The following is a 19,019-nucleotide window of genomic DNA, read 5'->3' as shown; positions in this document are numbered from 1 at the left end:
TTACGAAGAACCAAGGAAGGGCGATACCATCCCCCCCTCCATCCACATAACTGTGGGGAAAGGGTTCTGCAGGGAGAGAAGGCAGCCCAAGTCGGGGGACAGAGAAGAGTTTGGTTAATCCCTTCCAAAGACCACCAGACAAATTACAAATAAGGGTGCAGGTAAACCCAACAGAATTCAAAGAAATGATGCTGGGAGAGGAAAACCCCAAAACCCCCTAGTAAACATTAACTACACTGCCAGGAGAGCGAAGCACCAGATTAGGTAGGAACCCTTTACTCAAGAAAGTGTTAACCTAAGGTGTAGACACCGGAAATCTTCCGTTTTTTACCAGCGTTATTTTGCCCATACTCCAAGTTTATCCCAAATACAAATAGAAGTTATACATTTTTTGTTTTTTGCGTACTTCTAATACCAGTCTCCTCACCACTCTGCCCCAAATGCTGTTAAGTGCCAGGAGCAACAGAGGGTTCCTGCTTACATAATTTGCAAGATGGCTTATTTACATCACATCGAGATACTGATCTCATATTCCCAGGCAGTTCTCGAATGCTTGGTAGTACCGGTAATTGTCATGCCCAGGTACTTTAGCAATATACCAGGTATTAATATAATGTGGCCCACTTACAAGCACCAACTTGTAACATCAGATACTGCCTTGACGGATCTATGTTTACCAGCAGGCCCTATTGATCAAAGTCTGGTTTGCAGAGTTGGATGTCAGTACTGCAGGGAAACAATTGTTCTTGCATGCCCCTCCCTACCCTCCTAGAATGCATGAGCCACCCCTGAAACCCCATTAACTCCCCTGTCCTAACCCCACCCCTTATCCTGTGGTCTGCAAGGAACACCCCTCAACCCCCTGCCTGCTCACTTCTCCACATCCTGTTCTCTCCGGGTGCACCCTCTTGCCCCTATAGCCATCTCACACACAACACCCCTAACCCCAGTAACCCCCTCCTTAACTTCCACACCAGTCTTCCTCCACTTCCTGGTGTCAAACTCATGTATGCACAGTAAGTGCATACAACGTTAGCGTGAAGGCAGCCTGTCACAGAAATGTTTACAACGAAAGTGGCATACACAGCATTGACATGGCAATACACTAATATGCCATTAATATTCCTCCAGCAGAGAAACTCTACATTGTTTTGCAAAATCTTCTATTGGGCAATGAGAACAGGACCACCACACAAATTTCTCCACTCGCAGAACTGTGCACAACCATTTACGTAATGCACTAATGCACAACTGACCAATTCACCTACATCAACACGCAATCACTGCACATTTAGCACTAATCAACTTCAAGCATTTGGGCTTTTTCTAACAGCACAAAATATCAAAAAGTGTCTGCTGGTCGGTAGCGCAAAGGGACCACCATAGCATTTCAGAGTTTGCCTGGGAGTAGGGTAAGAAGTGTTCTAAAAATGAACCGGTCCTGCATGAAGCATTGTGCAGTCATCAGCCACAAGAACAAACAAAAGTAAACTTTTTTTTCTACAAAAATCAGACTGCTCTCGAATATCTCATTCGAGATGGAGGCATCAAAAGATCAGATCTACTGCAGTTACAGGAAGCTGGAAAGGTGACAGGAACTTATCACACCAAACCCACAAAGCAATGAACCAATACAAAAAACAGAATAATAGTGTATATATAATATAATTGACTGGCAGTAGAGTATTGACACCAACATTTTTTAGTTCCAGATCAATCGGCAGTAGATTCACCCTTTGAGATCAGTGGTACGCTTGAACGATAAAAACAACCCTAGCAAAATATTCCCGTCACCCATTACCCTCAAAGGAACACTCAAAGTATCAAAGCAAGGTATGGTTTATAAAGCCAAAATTAAATCTGTAATTAACGACCACAACACATATTGGTATTCATTTGACAGTCACATTCCTCAACGGGACGACTCCTAACAAGTGATACGAGTGTTGTCTTTATGAAGACAACTTTATCAAGCAGCCCAGACAGGCATTGAAACATCCAAACGTTCTAACAAGCAGCTTTGTAATGAGTTATCTGCAAATGCCAATAAGAATGTGATTTTCAAATATTCCCTTCCAAAAGTTACCACCTTTAGTTTTAGTATGGATACAATTATGAACATAAGACTAACGTGTTTAAAAGAAGAGGCATTTACATTATTAAAAAGAAAAATCTTAAAACAGACTAAATGCTCATTTTTGCAATCCCCTAGATTCATCCATCAACATATCAATACGCACATCTTTTGCATTTTAATAAACATGCGATTAAAGGTGAAAGGAGAGATACTTGCTATTTTATGACCTCCAGTCCTTTGGTTTTACACATTCCTGTGCTGATCCATCATTTGGCGCCCTCTAATGGTGGGAGGCTAAAGGTATTATGTAATAGAGCAATGCATACTTCAGCCCTCTGCAAGGAGATGCTCCTACCATGACAGCCTGTAATCCTACACCTTGCTAGCCTTGACTGCCGAAAGGAGCAGCGAACACGGAAACAAGATACAAATATTCTTGTAGATCCGTCTTAAACTCACAAGCTAGTACATAACATATGACTAATTAGTTTTCAGCTAGTTGGGCTCTCAAAAGTGGCAGGTTCCACCCCTTGCAAAACGCAACTCTGACATCAGACTAAAGCTACCGTCATCTCACAGTAACATTAGAATCTCTTCCAAAAATGGGTAGCTTGCGAGCTGACCAATCGCCTCGTTGCCCACTTCCCTGGCTATAACACAAGCACTTGTGGATAACTTTATCAGGACACAAGGTTAAGAGTCCAGTGAGGCTGATAAAACATTTCAGTACAAGGTGTTGGATGATTCCTTGTGGTCCCTCCTAAGCGTCTAACAGCATAGCTCACTATTTCCTGAACTTGGCTGCTGCCAATAGATAAGTTCATCTTTTCAAGAGGTAAAGGGTAGAAGAGTCGACAATGCGCAGTGCGCAACACCAGTTAGATTGTGGAGGTACCCACAGCCCAAGCAAAGCCTACATTAATGACGGGCACCCATCAAATCATCAACCCATTTCATTTCAGAGCACTGCTTGGTTGTTTTTGGTAGTCTTAGTTTGTATGAATTACAAACAACTTTTTTAAAAAATATCAAGACTGACATGCCTATTTCATAGTTCAATGTTAAGTAGAGGCTGCCACCTTCTCTTGGGAGCATCACCATCTTTGATAACTTTATGCATGGGCAAATAACCATGGCTCCCCAGAGCCCAACAATGGTAAAGATCTGTACCAGTCACACTGGCATTAGCCATGAAATCATGGATAGCCATTGGCAACATCCATTCTGTCACCAGGATGTGGAATGGGGCCGTACAGTCTCAGCCCCCACATCGGGCTCGCACGCAAATCACCCCTTTGTCTGTGAAAGCAGCAGCTTTCCCCAGGACAGGACACTCCCTAGCATTTCCAGACTTGAGAAGGCAAGAAGCTGCCAAAGAACAATATGACCAAAAGGACAAGCAAAAACCTTTTGGCACGGCCATTTTAGGGTGCTAGCCACCTTTAGTAGCCATTTCCGTTAAATGTTAAAACTACACTAATAAATTGTTACAATAACTTAAAAATAACTGCTGCCACCAGATTGTCCAATGCACTTTTCAAAAGTAACCAAAACGCCATTGCAGAAAAAGTTATACTGGAGACAAAACACATAGCTGGTTATTGAGTTTATAGAGCTGAAAAAGGGACGTGGTATCAGTGCTTTGAACCTCCTTTGTTTCATCATTCTTTATTGCTTCCTGCTACATTACATGGGCATGAGGACTTTTGAAACACTTATGTGCACACCCAAACTCTAGAATATATTGCGCTCATTCAATGATGCAAGAGAGACCATGGCTGTTGTATGATTCTTGGCTTAACTGTCCGAATATAAGAGATGTGTTTTACAGTTGATACTTTTAAGAGAATTACATTTATGTCTGACTTTCACTAGTTTTCCTAGAAAGCTATTTGGGATGTTCCTTGGGTGCAACTCTATTAAGTTTCACTATTTGGCAAAGATGGAGAAAGGGGAAGGGGAGAAAGGCAGAAGGGAGGGAAAAAGGTTGCAGATGGAGGGATAAGAATACACGAGAAAATGCGCTCTAAATTGAGAAAGATTGACAATGGGTGCGGCTTGTCCGGCACAGATATTCTGTTTCAATGGCGATAACGTCTGCAAATATAACATTTATGAGCTGGAATGTTAAGGGTGTGAATAATCCTATTAAGCAGAGGGAGGTTTTATCAATGCTAGGTAGGTGGAGACCAGATATAGTATTTTGACAGGAGACCCATTTGAGAGGAGATCAAGTGGAATATATTTTAAATGGTTTGTATGTAAAAGAGTTTAAGTTACTTTGCAAGTAATTCCCGTGGAGTGTCCATTTTACTTTAGAAAAGGCTTGTGATATAGAACTTAGTGTATGTGTATATCAAAAAGGAACATATGTTGCGCTAAAATTATACATTGAGAATAGATGCATGACCATTTTGAATATTTATGCACCCAATGTGAATCAGGATGTCTTTTGAAAAGCTTGATGAAGTGCTAGACCATCTGGGTTGTACAGAAATTATAGTTGGAGGAGACTTCAATATTGCAATATGAAAAAGGATAAGACCACTCGGGCACATTTTTATGTTGAGTTGAAAGCAAGAAAAGGTCTTCTAAGATTATTAGGTAAGTGGGATTTACATGATATTTGGCGAGATCTTAATGTAGAAGACAGAAAATACACTTCATTCATTGGCACATGGTACGTCTTCACATATTGATTTTTCCTTGTCAGTAGGAGCTTATGTGGAGACATTTATAATGCTTCAATTGGAAATGTTTTAATTTCTGATCATGCTCCTATTATGTTGATATTGGACGAGTCTGCTTGTGGTTTGAAATCTAGGTCACAGTGGCATTTGAATATACAGTTGCTTTCAGATACAGAGTTTGTCAAGCATATAGAAACAGAAATATCTTTGTTTATGAAGGATAATTTGCACTCAGTGGACTCTATTGGTAGTTTGGGATGCATTGAAGGCAACACTGCGTGGTAAAATTATCAATTTTGCGTCATATCGAAATCAACAGGTAAAGGTTATGGTTAAATTAGAGGAGGATAAGGTATGTGAGGTATGCTATTATGACTGTCCCAGTAAGGAGAATATATTTGCTTTGACACATACAAAACAAGCTTTGGATTGTGAACTTCAACACAAGGCAGAAACACAATTATTTTATACCAGACAAGCTTTCTGGGAATTTTATAGAATCTGGCCTTTTCTCTATATTCTCTTGGAGCAATGATGGTTATAAATGAGAGGAAAAAGGGTCTTCAATCCCACATAAAGGCAAATTAAAGTTAGAACAGTGACAAACAGTGTTAATAGGGTTAGAAGTGACTGATGTGTCTACATTTTTCCTTTCCGGATCTTGAGCTAATAGAAATCCCATTGAGAACAATTTTAGTCGTACTTGCCACAGTGAGTTCATAGCAAGCCCCGATTTCATCCATAATCGGACAATTCCTAGGTTTGCGTCACAAATAAATTCGACTTGGTCAATGTCTAGTGATGTTAAATCACCTAGCTCCGGCACATCACTGAAGATGTTAAGTACGCTAGCGCGTGATAGGTCATATTGTGGGTGAGGAGCAGCGCGACATTTCAGTATTAAAGTATGATAACTTGCGAATTTCTTTTTACGTTGTTGCTCCATTTTGCGTGACTTCATTAAAAGGTCTTCAATGTTAGAGGAATTCTTATGAACCAGTTCACTAGTCATTCTTTTTGTTTTTTGGAATTGGTTACTTTTCTGTAATTCAGGTTGCTCAGCAAAAGTGACTTTCGGCTGATTTTCTGTCGTGATGTTTGGAGATTTTACTGACGACTCCAAGCGAGTTGTCAAATATGTTCCGATTATCAATTTGATCTTATCATCTTGTTCATTGCAAGGGCCCACTGCATTAGAGGTTTTTTTTAGGTCCGGCATTCTTGATGTCTTTACAGGTGTTGGCACTCTATTTTCAGGTTGATTCAAACAATGATTCTCTACATCAAACATTTTGTTGATCTCGATTTAAAACAGGTTGCACAATTAGATTCTGTGTGCATAATTTGGATGCCAGATCTTTTATCTCGGAAGTCCGACAAAGAATGTAAGAGTCAACTGCACATTTTAGTTGATCAACTTGAGATATGTCAGTTATAGACAGATTTGGTTGTGTATTTGCTACAGGCTGTAGAGTTACTTTAGATTTTGGGTAAGCATCATGGTCGGAAGGTGCATTCGTTTGACCATGTACGCTTAAAGAGACATTGTCCAGAACTGAAACCAATTGACTCAGAGGAGACGGTTGTCTTAATGGTTTGGGATGAGTTGATACTGGTGTTCCACTCATTATCACTTGATCCGTAATTGGATTGACCACAGATTTCTGAGGTGCAGTTAGGTCAACTATTTGTGATCGTTCAATACGATTAATTGGTTTATTATTCCGTTTCGATGGTTGGAACGGTTTGGTTATGAGATGTCTGACTCGTCCTTTGTTTCTTGAATGGTTATTAAACAGATCATATTGAGTTCTATTACTTTTCTGCGTCAATGATTTAGGGGATTGATCAACGCTTATCCATGAAGAGTTTTACTGAATTTAGTCTAGACCTTCCTCTTCGATAGGACGAATTATATGCTTGAATGCAGGAAGACTTGAGTGTAATAAAGCTGGTATAGTCCTGATTTCTACATTTTTTGATAAGTCATTTATGACTTCTTCATGTTGACATACTCTCTCTGTATTGGTTGGATAAGATTTAATCCATGTGGATATTTGATCTATCTTGATTGACTGAATTAATTTTGCATTCAAGAGATTCATATAATTTAAACAAACTCTGAATCGTTTGGTTGACAGCTGCAAGAGTAACCTACAAAAGTCCAGCCTTAGTGCTGGTCCTTTCTTTTTCTCTGGATGATTCTCGCTGTCGAGGAGTTGGTAGTATGTATGAAACGTCTTCAGAAATTGTTGAATCCATAGAGCAACGTCGATGGAAATCAATCGGCGACCTGCTAGATGGTATGTTCTCTTTTCTAGCCGTTTGTTGTGAGTCCACAGGAAGAACATCTTCATTGTTATTTTCTAGAATTTGATCTAATAGTACTTGGAGGCTTAATTTGCTCAGTTTGTTTTGTCGATTCTATCACGGTATTATCTGATATTGGTAAATTGTATAAGTTTCCAGAATCAGGCTCCAAGTCTGCAGCTGAAACTGAAAAGTTTACGAAGAACCAAGGAAGGGCGATACCATCCCCCCCTCCATCCACATAACTGTGGGGAAAAAGTTCTGCAGGGAGAGAAGGCAGCCCAAGTCGGGGGACAGAGAAGAGTTTGGTTAATCCCTTCCAAAGACCACCAGACAAATTACAAATAAGGGTGCAGGTAAACCCAACAGAATTCAAAGAAATGATGCTGGGAGAGGAAAACCCCAAAACCCCTTAGGAAACATTAACTAGACTGCCAGGAGAGCGAAGCACCAGATGAGGTAGGAACCCTTTACTCAAGAAAGTGTTAACCTAAGGTGTAGACACCGGAAATCTTCCGTTTTTTACCAGCGTTATTTTGCCCATACTCCAAGTTTATCCCAAATACAAATAGAAGTTATACATTTTTTGTTTTTTGCGTACTTCTAATACCAGTCTCCTCACCACTCTGCCCCAAATGCTGTTGAGTGCCAGGAGCAACAGAGGGTTCCTGCTTACATAATTTGCAAGATGGCTTATTTACATCACATCGAGATACTGATCTCATATTCCCAGGCAGTTCTCGTATGCTTGGTAGTACCGGTAATTTGTCATGCCCAGGTACTTTAGCAATATACCAGGTATTAATATAATGTGGCCCACTTACAAGCACCAACTTGTAACATCAGATACTGCCTTGACGGATCTATGTTTACCAGCAGGCCCTATTGATCAAAGTCTGGTTTGCAGAGTTGGATGTCAGTACTGCAGGGAAACAATTGTTCTTGCATGCCCCTCCCTACCCTCCTAGAATGCATGAGCCACCCCTGAAACCCCATTAACTCCCCTGTCCTAACCCCACCCCTTATCCTGTGGTCTGCAAGGAACACCCCTCAACCCCCTGCCTGCTCACTTCTCCACATCCTGTTCTCTCCGGGTGCACCCTCTTGCCCCTATAGCCATCTCACACACAACACCCCTAACCCCAGTAACCCCCCCTCCTTAACTTACACACCAGTCTTCCTCCACTTCCTGGTGTCAAACTCATGTATGCACAGTAAGTGCATACAACGTTAGCGTGAAGGCAGCCTGTCACAGAAATGTTTACAACGAAAGTGGCATACACAGCATTGACATGGCAATACACTAATATGCCATGAATATTCCTCCAGCAGAGAAACTCTACATTGTTTTGCAAAATCTTCTATTGGGCAATGAGAACAGGACCACCACACACATTTCTCCACTCGCAGAACTGTGCACAACCATTTACGTAATGCACTAATGCACAACTGACCAATTCACCTACATCAACACGCAATCACTGCACATTTAGCACTAATCAACTTCAAGCATTTGGGCTTTTTCTAACAGCACAAAATATCAAAAAGTGTCTGCTGGTCGGTAGCGCAAAGGGACCACCATAGCATTTCAGAGTTTGCGTGGGAGTAGGGTAAGAAGTGTTCTAAAAATGAACCGGTCCTGCATGAAGCATTGTGCAGTCATCAGCCACAAGAACAAACAAAAGTAAACATTTTGTTTCTACAAAAATCAGACTGCTCTCGAATATCTCATTCGAGATGGAGGCATCAAAAGATCAGATCTACTGCAGTTACAGGAAGCTGGAAAGGTGACGGGAACTTATCACACCAAACCCACAAAGCAATGAACCAATACAAAAAACAGAATAATAGTGTATATATAATATAATTGACTGGCAGTAGAGTATTGACACCAACATTTTTTAGTTCCAGATCAATCGGCAGTAGATTCACCCTTTGAGATCAGTGGTACGCTTGAACGATAAAAACAACCCTAGCAAAATATTCCCGTCACCCATTACCCTCAAAGGAACACTCAAAGTATCAAAGCAAGGTATGGTTTATAAAGCCAAAATTAAATCTGTAATTAACGACCACAACACACATTGGTATTCATTTGACAGTCACATTCCTCAACGGGACGACTCCTAACAAGTGATAAGAGTGTTGTCTTTATGAAGACAACTTTATCAAACAGCCCAGACAGGCATTGAAACATCCAAACGTTCTAACAAGCAGCTTTGTAATGCGTTATCTGCAAATGCCAATAAGAATGTGATTTTCAAATATTCCCTTCCAAAAGTTACCACCTTTAGTTTTAGTTTTAGTTTGCTCAGTTTGTTTTGTCGATTCTATCATGGTATTATCTGATATTGGTAAATTGTATAAGTTTCCAGAATCAGGATTTACTAATTCATTTACATTTATTGTTGGTATAACAATCAAACTTGACAAGCTTTTGCCGGTATGTTTTTGTCCACACTGCGCTAAAGAACTTCCTAAAGAGTCTGGTCCTGTAGGCTGGGCCAATGGATCTTCCAGCACAAGTTGCGCTAATTGGACAGGCAGTTCAGTAGGGAGGTCATCAGTTGCCTTGTCCACGTCTTTTTGTTGAGATGTAGGAGAGGCCGTTACTGGCAAAGAGTTTTTCACAACAGGACAGAAGTCTCTGATATCTTTACTAGCAAGCTGAGTTTTAGCTCGCGTTTTAATACGTGGTGTTAAAGTAATTGATGTAGAAGATGACGAAGTTATTTTGAGATTACTTTTTAGTCTTGATGATATGCCATCTGATGGAGTATTGCCATTCAGAACCGCTGAAGCCAAATTAGTTTTGCACGATTGAGGTATTGAGCTCATATTTAATCTATAATAGATACTAATAGACACAGGTTATGTTAGAAAGGGCACCTAATCGTGTTAGGTTGAAGTCAAACTGTGGGAGTGTGGTGACAAAGTTTAAAACTTTTGTGTAATATAAAAAGAAAGAGAAATAAAAAATGAATCTGATTACCTATTTGTGCACACTGATAGTTCAAACCCGCACGTGATGCGTGGATTGGGCGGGTAGCCAAGAGGGATCAAAGAGGGAATTCCTCCGCAGTCTCCCTCAAGGCGCCACCAGCGCCAAACAGCGGTAAAACAGTTGGCGCCCTTCACCCCTGACGGGCTTAACGCCGCAAGGGTGGCTCGAGCGAGGTAATATCCTCGAGTGAGGTCACGTGATTGGTCACGTGCAGCCAATCAGTCCCACCTCCTCCAGGAAGCAGGGCGCTGGAAACGAAGAAGCTTTCCCAGCAAGAGCAACGCTCGCAGTGCTGTGGAAAAGCAAGAAGCAGGTATGCGTCCCAATATGAAAACACTCCTTAGCTTTCAGTTCAAAACACCTGAACATTGTGGCTAAAGACCTTGTGGGGAAAGTGTGTATGGGCTAAATAAGCATAGGTCACCATGAGACGCGTCAACAGCAAACCAATTAATTTGGCGGTCAGAAGTTCATGTGGGTGCCCTACATATGAGATGACCTTTATAACGCACCTGTACACAAGTGTTTCAAGGCACGAGACATTGGTTGATTACTCTGTTAGATGAGTGATATTGTACTGCTTGACAGTGAGTTCAAAGAGAACAGGAAAGTGTTTCTTTGCGTCAGCTGAGAAATAATTGGCGTTATTAGAGTTCTTTACAGTAACCAGAGTAGCACATGCTTAGGAGTGAAAGAATATTGGGCAGTGGGTCTGCAACCCACGGCTCTCCAGAAGCACTGGACTTTAAAAAACAAGAGCCAAATGTTTAAGAACCCCGATATAGGACAACAAATGTGGTTCCCCATTAAATTGATTAGGAGTGTTTTTAATTACAAGGAGCATCAAGTTAAAATACACTAAAAACAACCTATTTGGTGAAAATGTGCAATTATGATGTGCTACGATTCAATTAGCTCAAGTGGAATTGCTTTATTGACATAACACCCTTCTAATCAGCTTGAATATTGCAACCCCTGCAAAAAGGCTCAAGGCAACCTGGCCTTGATCAATAATTTGTTCAGCATAAGAAGCTGCTACGGTGTAAAGCAAAGTGGTGGGGGGGATTGGGGGGGGAGAGAGTGGGGGTAGAAGAGCGTGTGTGAGAGAGTGTGTATGTGTGTGTGAGAGTTTGAGAGTGTGAGGGGGTTAATGGTGGGTATTTTGTCTATGGCAGGCTTACCTTGAAATACCTCAAGGACTGAATGCCTGAAAGGACAGGAAGTGGGGGGAGTTGGAACCTGTTTGCACTGGGATGCTGGCTGTCCCATTGGACAATCCCCACAGCCCCCCCAAAGTTTTAGTAGTGATTGGTGAACTCAGTCGGTGTTCCTGGATACATCCGAGGGTCCTGGAGCTGAAACTCAGTTGACCACTCGAACCAAGATTTTGAAGGACGTCTGCAGAAACTTCCAGCATCCGCCAGAGCCACCTGAGTAACCGCTGCTGTACAGAATCTCAACTTCTGTGCGACAGGGAAACTCTGAAGAGGACTAATTTCTCCCTGGGACTGTTGGGCCTAACCAGTCCCAAGACTAACTGCATTTTGTGCCCTCCATGAAAGAGGAGAAATCCACAGCCCGCAATTCACCAATGCCTGCGGTCCTGTGCCATTTTACAGTCCAACTTCTTCTGAAGTGCAGTTTCATGTGAAAGTTTGAGGGTATCCTTCTGGAACTACAGTAACTGGATCCGGCTCCTGAAAGTCCCCTCAGTCAAGACGAGGGCCGAGAAATGGAGCAAAGTCTACTCAACGATAACTGTTCTTCGCCAGAGCCTTGAAAAATTCACCAACAAAACTGTGCTGCAAAGATCCTCTGATGGGATTCTGACTACATGAGAGCAACCGCCAGATCCACTCAAAGTTCTTCATTCTTGTCGCCAAAACTGAAAATCCCGAACCAGGGGTCTGCTGTCACCTCACTGTGGGGACTGCCCACTGCATCAGCTTCTTTGTTGAAAGGTACAGTCCTGCTGCTAGTTACTTACCTGAAGCATTGCTTTCTTGAGCCTGTGCTTCTGGGGGTTGCAGATAGCTGCACTTCTCACCCCTCTGGGGACTACCTTGAGCTACATTGGGGTAAAAAACCCATTACGCTCTAACTTGCCTTAAGGACACTGGTCCTTGGGGCAATTCAGCAAAAGAAACTTGCCCTGTGAAACCTGACTGTTACCGACCTGCAAACCTAAAGAGTTTCTGCTGTACTCAATTTCTTTTATCCCTGACCTCTGATTTCGTGCCTGGTCTTCCTCGGCCCCTGGTTGCTGGTGACCCAGTGTCTCCTCTGACTGAGAGACTCACATAAGGCAGGGTTGGACTTTAAGATCGGCTAAATTGAACTTCTCACAAGTTAAAGTTTTAACAAGTTTGCATATATGTTTCAGAAGGTTTGATTGTGATGTGTTAACATTATTGCTATTACGAAGTATTTAACTAAATTAATATTGCAAGTGTTCTATTATATTATTCTATGATAGTACTTACCTTACTTGAATGCTACAAGCCTTATTGTATATAGAAAAATAGGTATTTATATAACTCAATGTGTGTAAGTTTCCTTGAACTAAGTGTATGCTCTGAGTTCTTTGTGCCTCACTGTAGCCCCTGCTCGCTCCTAGACTAAGCCTGGCTGCTCAGCCATTGCTACCAAACCTTTCTGTAGTTCAGGCAAAACCTAAGGGGGTGGGAGGGGCAACCGTGTGCATCCAAGGTGGGCTTAATAAAGTCTTCTCACAGGCAGGACTTGAGCAACACCACTAACAGAACATTACATCTGACCAAAGTATGCAAACCGTATCAAAGGTGAAATAAACTGAACATGACTCACCGACGCCTCTCCCTGATTTCACCAGCTGAGGTCTCAGTACCACTTGTCAGGAGAGGGTTGGCAGGGGTAACCGCATTGTTGGCAGAATTGGGTAGTGGTCGGTTAGTGAGGACGCCCAACGGGGTGCTTGTAGGAGTACTCTCTGAAGACTTATCTGCTGTGGGGTCAGCTTGTAACCGAGGTGGGACTCTGAAAAGAAAAAGCTTTGCAATCAGCACATTACGTTTTATTTCATAAAAATTTGAGCAGCTAAATCGGACAATTAAATGAACATTGCTTTTGATGAGGAAGACAGTCAAGTATAGTTGAAGACTCGCATTACGCTACATGAGCCAGATGCCTAAACAGGAAGATACAGATCTACTTTCAAGGAGCACAGATGGAAAGTCCTAGACTAAAAAGTGCATATTTAATATGTATCCATGAACTCAGAAAAGTATGAAGTGGAGACTGGCTAATGGAGATCCTGCATATGATGGGGGGAAACAGCATGTGAGAATGTGTTACAGGCAAAATACAAAACAGTGTAGAACATAGTTAAGTAAATGTTTGCATCCAACCTCACACACATTGATGCAAATGAAATTATTCTGGCCAAAATTTAGTAGGGGCCGATGCCAGAATCAGAAATCTATCCTCCAAGATCCAAAATCAGCAAAGTACCTACCTTGCCATCAACTAGAATTAACAGAGGGTTTAATTCAGCAAGTTTCCCGTTTTACTTTTTACCCCTTTTTATTTGCTGTGCATTTTAATGTGTTCAAAAACGTGAAATGCTTTTCTCTGTATTTCGTTAAGGTAGTCCTTGGAACCGTAATCTTTGATGACATGGGAGGCAGCCTGAATGAAGAAATGGCATGTGATGTAGCTACTACACCTACATAAATAAACTAATACTCACTTATAGATTTGAGTGTAGCATGAAGAGGACAAGGTCCATGCGTAAAAGTATATGTAATTCTCTTCCGTCATTCAAATGCTTTTAGGAGGACTCTTAATAGAAGTGCAACTTGTCATGGCACTAATTAGCAATGTTAAAAACATGTACTAAATATACAAGGCTAGACCAGTACTCACAACCCTATCACACAATGTGCGTTTCACCTAAAAGGAAAGAACCAACTCTTACGGCAGGCAATGCAGAGCAGTAAGGCCTAACTTCATGGGAAACCGTGCTAGCACGAAGGTGCAATTATTCACAACCGTCACCCCAAAAGACAACACTGTACTGTTGTACTGAAAAATATACAATTACAAAATCACAATATGTAGGCAGGTGAAACTTAATAGAATTAAGTGTAGCAATAAAAACTGTAAAAAGGCAAGTTAAGCCCAGCTCACTCTTGACCCTAAAATGTAAGCCTACACCTGGTTGCAGACAATCCATACAGATTTTTAGATGCAAGTTCAGGGTAGACCACCCCCCCGCCCCCTAGGCAATAACAGTCGTGTTACATATCCAATGATGTCAAACAGATTTTAAATACAGGTATTCTAATACATGTTATGCACAGAACAGCGAGAAAACATTGACAGATGTTGGGTAAGATTTTCATAGAAATTATAAATCTTCCTGACCAGTGTCACCACAGAACTTTACTTTTACTTGTGGATTACTTTTCCTTCTACATCAGAGTGGGACCTTTTTCCACACTCACAGAATCTTGGACTCTTTCTGGGTGGCATTTTTAAGACTCTCCATATTGTCTTTTAAAAGCTATCCTCCGACAACTTTTTGGCAATTAGTGCCTATTGTTGCTGGGTTGTCCTAGGGGCTCCCTTTTTAACTTTCCACCTTATGTGGAGTGCTAAGAAGATACTGCACATCCCCTTTCTCATTTTAAATGTAACATTTATGTAACAAAGACAAACTTACCTTTAATAGCTGGTGGCAATGGACCTTTTTATTAATACGTTGCACCTTTACCACAGGGTGTTTGCACAGCCACGATAAAGGCACGCATGGGTGCTCATTTTACCAAATGGCCCACTTATTTTTTTTTGCCATTTTCACGCTTCTTGTTCCTTCTTGGATCTTCCTCTTCCCTCCAGGGTGGGAAAGTCCTTTGTGTGATTTTTATCTTCGGCAGGAGACCTCGGACAAGCCCGCCCAGGCTAGAGTGTGTCTGTCTGTGAAGGAAGTAAGCTAGGGAGGAGTCCACAACTCTGTAGCCCTTTATCTTCCAGCCTGTGAGGATCCAGTTCAAACTGGGAGGCTTGCTGTCCTGAAAGGACTGCCAACCCCCTCAATTTTATAAGTTGCACGTCTGATTGTCTGGGTTCCTGCATAAAAGTCCAATCTTGGAAGCTGAAGAGGTAGTCGACCACTGGACATGAATCCTAAGAGATAGACTAAAACCGTGGCTGAGACACTTTTCATCGACCGCAGAACCTGCTTGTAACGAGCCTGCAGTTACCCTTCTTTCCAAGCGACCTTGGTACTCTGAAAATGGCCCAGAGCATGGTGGGATCCACTAGACTCAAGACCTGCATTTTGAGCCATCCCACGTCATGCTGCGACCTTTCAGGGCTGCAATACCCCAATAACCTGGGAACTCGAGCCAGTGTGCGGTGCACAGACTACCGAAACAAGCTGAAACTTTGGTAGCATCCTGCAGGAACTCCAGAGACGTGAATAGTCTGAAAGAGTCCCCTCAGAGTGCTGGAGCTTGCAAGTGACAAGAATCTGAGTGATATTCAGTCTTCTCCTGGCTCCTGAAAAGGGCGCCAAAACCAGAGCGCCACATCGTGCGACAAACAAACTCTTGCCTGGAGCATTTCCAGTGGATCCTTGCTGCAAAATCCCTTCCAAAGTCCTGTCTTCCGTCTTCTTGACAAAGGAAGACATCAACTGTTTTTCTTTGGCTGCAGATCCTGAAGTTTTCCTGCTGCAACTTCTTCTGTGCTGAGGTACTGTGTAGGCTGAGGTATTTACTTACCTTAAGCCTGTGTGATTTCGGTAAATATTATGGGGTGTCTTCGGGTGTCTTCTGTGATTGGGAGTCCTCTCATCCAGTTCATCCAGTTCACCCGGGCCCCCTCGTGGAATCCTCCTAGGGAGTCTTCTCAGAAGTCTGTGGACCCTAACTAACTTTTGTTAGGCAAGATTGTATGCATTAACCCTGTGGGAGACTACACCAGTCTTGTCCTCTTGGCAATAGGGAACCCAACCTTTGGTATAGGTTGGTACCACACAGGTTGGTAGAGTGACTAAGCAGCCAGACATCTCAAGAGGGGTCCATGTGAGCTGTAGAGATGCAACATAGACATCCACAGGGACAAGTATTCAAATTATTTATTGATTTAACAGTCAGTTTTAACCCCTTTAGTGCCAAGGACGAGCTATCTCGTCCTTTTTGGCACCCTGTTTTTAGCGATCCAAAACTGTAATCCAACCCCCGGGCTATGTGAGGACGCGCAATCCTTGGGCAGCAATGTCACTGGATCAAGAGGATCTGTTTGTGACGCGGGGGAGGGGGGCTGCTTAGTAGGTAAGCAGCCCCCCTTCTCCCCCTGTGGCCCCAACGCATGGGGCCACATGTTGTGGGATGTTTTTACCCATGCATCCAAGCCCTACCTCAAAAACTGTGCAGTACTGGCATTGAAAACATCATGATGGCCAGAGCTTCCCAGAAAATGCCCAGGGAAGTGCATGAAGAATAGGCTGACACCCATTTTGCCGATGTTATGGGCACAGAAGGGCACTGCCTAAAACCACCATTGGACTACCCACACAGTAGCCTGAAACCATTGGGAATGGCAATGCCGATTGCCAAAAGCAACCTAGAATTGTGGGGAACTCATTTTCTTAAATCACAAAAGTGGGTGCAGTACCAGTACTCACCACTATCAGAAAGCCGGCGTTTTAAAACACCACCAGATTTTTTTATTTGTGTAAAACTGAATAGATGAACCCAAAGCATGCCAAAGAAAGACTTACTTAGAGGTGGATCCAATGTAAAGTTATATTCTGAAGTGACTTGAAGGTTTATAACAAGACTGGCTGAGCTGTGGATTTCAGCAGTTTAAATAAATTTGGACTGAAAGACACTAAAAATCTAAATGTTTAAAAGAAATGAGTGACCTACTTTTGAGTGTCACATAGGTTGCAATTGTTTAAATGTCATAGTTTAAACTTAGAATCAGTATGCTAGCTGCATATGTAAAAATGGTTAGTTTTATTTGAATGCAGGAAACTGGGTAACAAAGTGACATTAGCTGGGGCCTGGCTTAAGGAACTGAATTCTGCCTACCAGCTACCCCCGACAGGTGTTGAGACTTGCACAACAGCTGTGTTCCCAGGCCTACCTGCCTTTTGCTGCTCCCACCAAAAGGGATGTGACACTTCTCTGATTGGATTACCAAGGGACTGCTAGAGGCTAAACATAGGACCCAGGCAGAGGGTTTATGGAAGTGGCCATAAATGGCTTCCTCTTGAACAAAGGGCCTTCCAGGGCCCAGGCAGATGGTTTATTGCAGGGGTAATAAAAATGGCTTCCTCTTGGCAGAAACTGGGAGGGGGAGAAACTGGAGACAGAGGCTGAGCTTGAACAAAGTGGAAAGACTGGTTTCTTTACCATGTGACCTGAAAAGAGACACCCCTGTAGCCAGAATATGGTTTTAGAAAAAGATGAATAACTCATAGTACGGACTTGTCATAATTATTTAAATGATACCATAATTCTTGTGATTTTTCTGCCCACATTTTAAGAGGTTTTTAGAACTGGTGGCATGATCTGGGGGCAAACTAGCAGTTAAGAGGGTATTACTTAGAATGTCTGCATGTGAAAGGCCTGATACTTCATCAATCAATGCCTGCATGCCTTGCACACATTTGGGTAAATTTGAGTAAGAATCCGATATTGGTAACTTGACCAAAAAGTGAAATATGTTGCCATTTCTGAATGCATGCTCCCAGGAAGAGCAGAGTTGGAACAGGGTATACCTCCTGTAATATGTGATGGGTGCATGTAATTTTAAACAAATGTGTACCTGTGCAAATATGTCTTTTGATCAAATATAGATTGTAAAGTTGACAGGGGTGGGTTCTCTGTATCATAAACAGACATCATGATGACACTTCATTTCATTCCCCCAATCAAGGGGAAGAGGAGGAAGTGCCAATGACAAGTGGAGAGGGGTAGGGCCTAGGAAGCTAGCCTTTCCACCCATTTTCAAAACACATAAAAGCAGACAGTCAGGACAGATCGGGAAATTCAATTCCATTTGCTGCGGAGCATGCTGATCGACGACTTCACAACCAGAGATCCAGACTTCAAATCCATCAATCTCCAGAACCTGTAGCAGTACCTAGAAAGCAGAGCAGTATCCAGAATCCAGAGAGGCTAGACCAGCAGAGCAGAGCTGACCCAGACCGCTGTTCGCAGAACCAGAGAGCTGACCCAGATCACTGTGAAGTGCCGAGACCAGAACCGGAGTCCAGTCCAAAACCTGACCAGATCCGTGGCGAGGCCTATTTCTAAATATATTGTGAGTACCTAGCAGAACTGTGCAGAACCAATCTCTTAGTTAAAATGATCTAATCCAAACTATTTTAATCTAACCAGAACTGCCTCCTAACTGTCACCTGTCATTTTCCAGCTGCAAGCTGTAACCTGTCGCTTTGAACTTTTAAAATTTCAAATCCGAAAAACTACCTTTATTTAATCGTCTGTATCTCTGGAACCGTTTGGGCTAGGAACTTGGCTTAGAATCTCAGCTTTTCAACGAGCCTAGAACCGACTTCCTACTCCTTATACTTCCTCCGTAATCACGATTCTCGCGCCCGCGGATTTTGCCACGATTTGCGATTTGGCCCGATTTCTTTACTTGTAAAAAGATAGCTGCTTTTGCCTGAACTACTAAATTTCGTTTGCCTCTTAAGAACCATCCCTGAATCATTGCTAGAGTGAGCCTGGACTAATATTAACTAGATACCACTCACCCTGAACCTCCTGAAGGGAATTAAAAGCAGTTTCAGCATATTTCTCACTGCATTGTCACCATATTCAAAGCACTTGGGTCTGTGTTTCAAAACTCCTATCTGTTGTATAAGCTGATGGGGGGGGGGATTGAACTGAACTCTATTTGGTTGCATTCCTAAGAACTGAGT

At 42.3% G+C, this 19,019-nt stretch overlaps 1 protein-coding gene across 10 annotated transcripts in view; it reads right to left on the bottom strand.

Moving 5' to 3' along the window:
• Positions 1-19,019, bottom strand: part of PPP1R12B (protein phosphatase 1 regulatory subunit 12B) — a 1,230,188-nt gene that overhangs the window by 707,696 nt on the left and 503,473 nt on the right. For all 10 annotated transcript variants that reach the window (XM_069633610.1, XM_069633604.1, XM_069633603.1 and 7 more), the window contains one exon: positions 12,908-13,096. In XM_069633610.1, the coding sequence (XP_069489711.1) occupies positions 12,908-13,096 (189 nt within the window). The remainder of the gene's footprint in view (positions 1-12,907; positions 13,097-19,019) is intronic.

This window comes from Ambystoma mexicanum, chromosome 13 (genome assembly GCF_040938575.1).
Source record: "Ambystoma mexicanum isolate Mex_15411 chromosome 13, UKY_AmexF1_1, whole genome shotgun sequence".
Taxonomy (NCBI): Eukaryota; Metazoa; Chordata; class Amphibia; order Caudata; family Ambystomatidae; genus Ambystoma; species Ambystoma mexicanum.
Note: the sequence above shows the minus strand (reverse complement) of the source record. Positions and strands in the feature narration are given on the sequence as shown.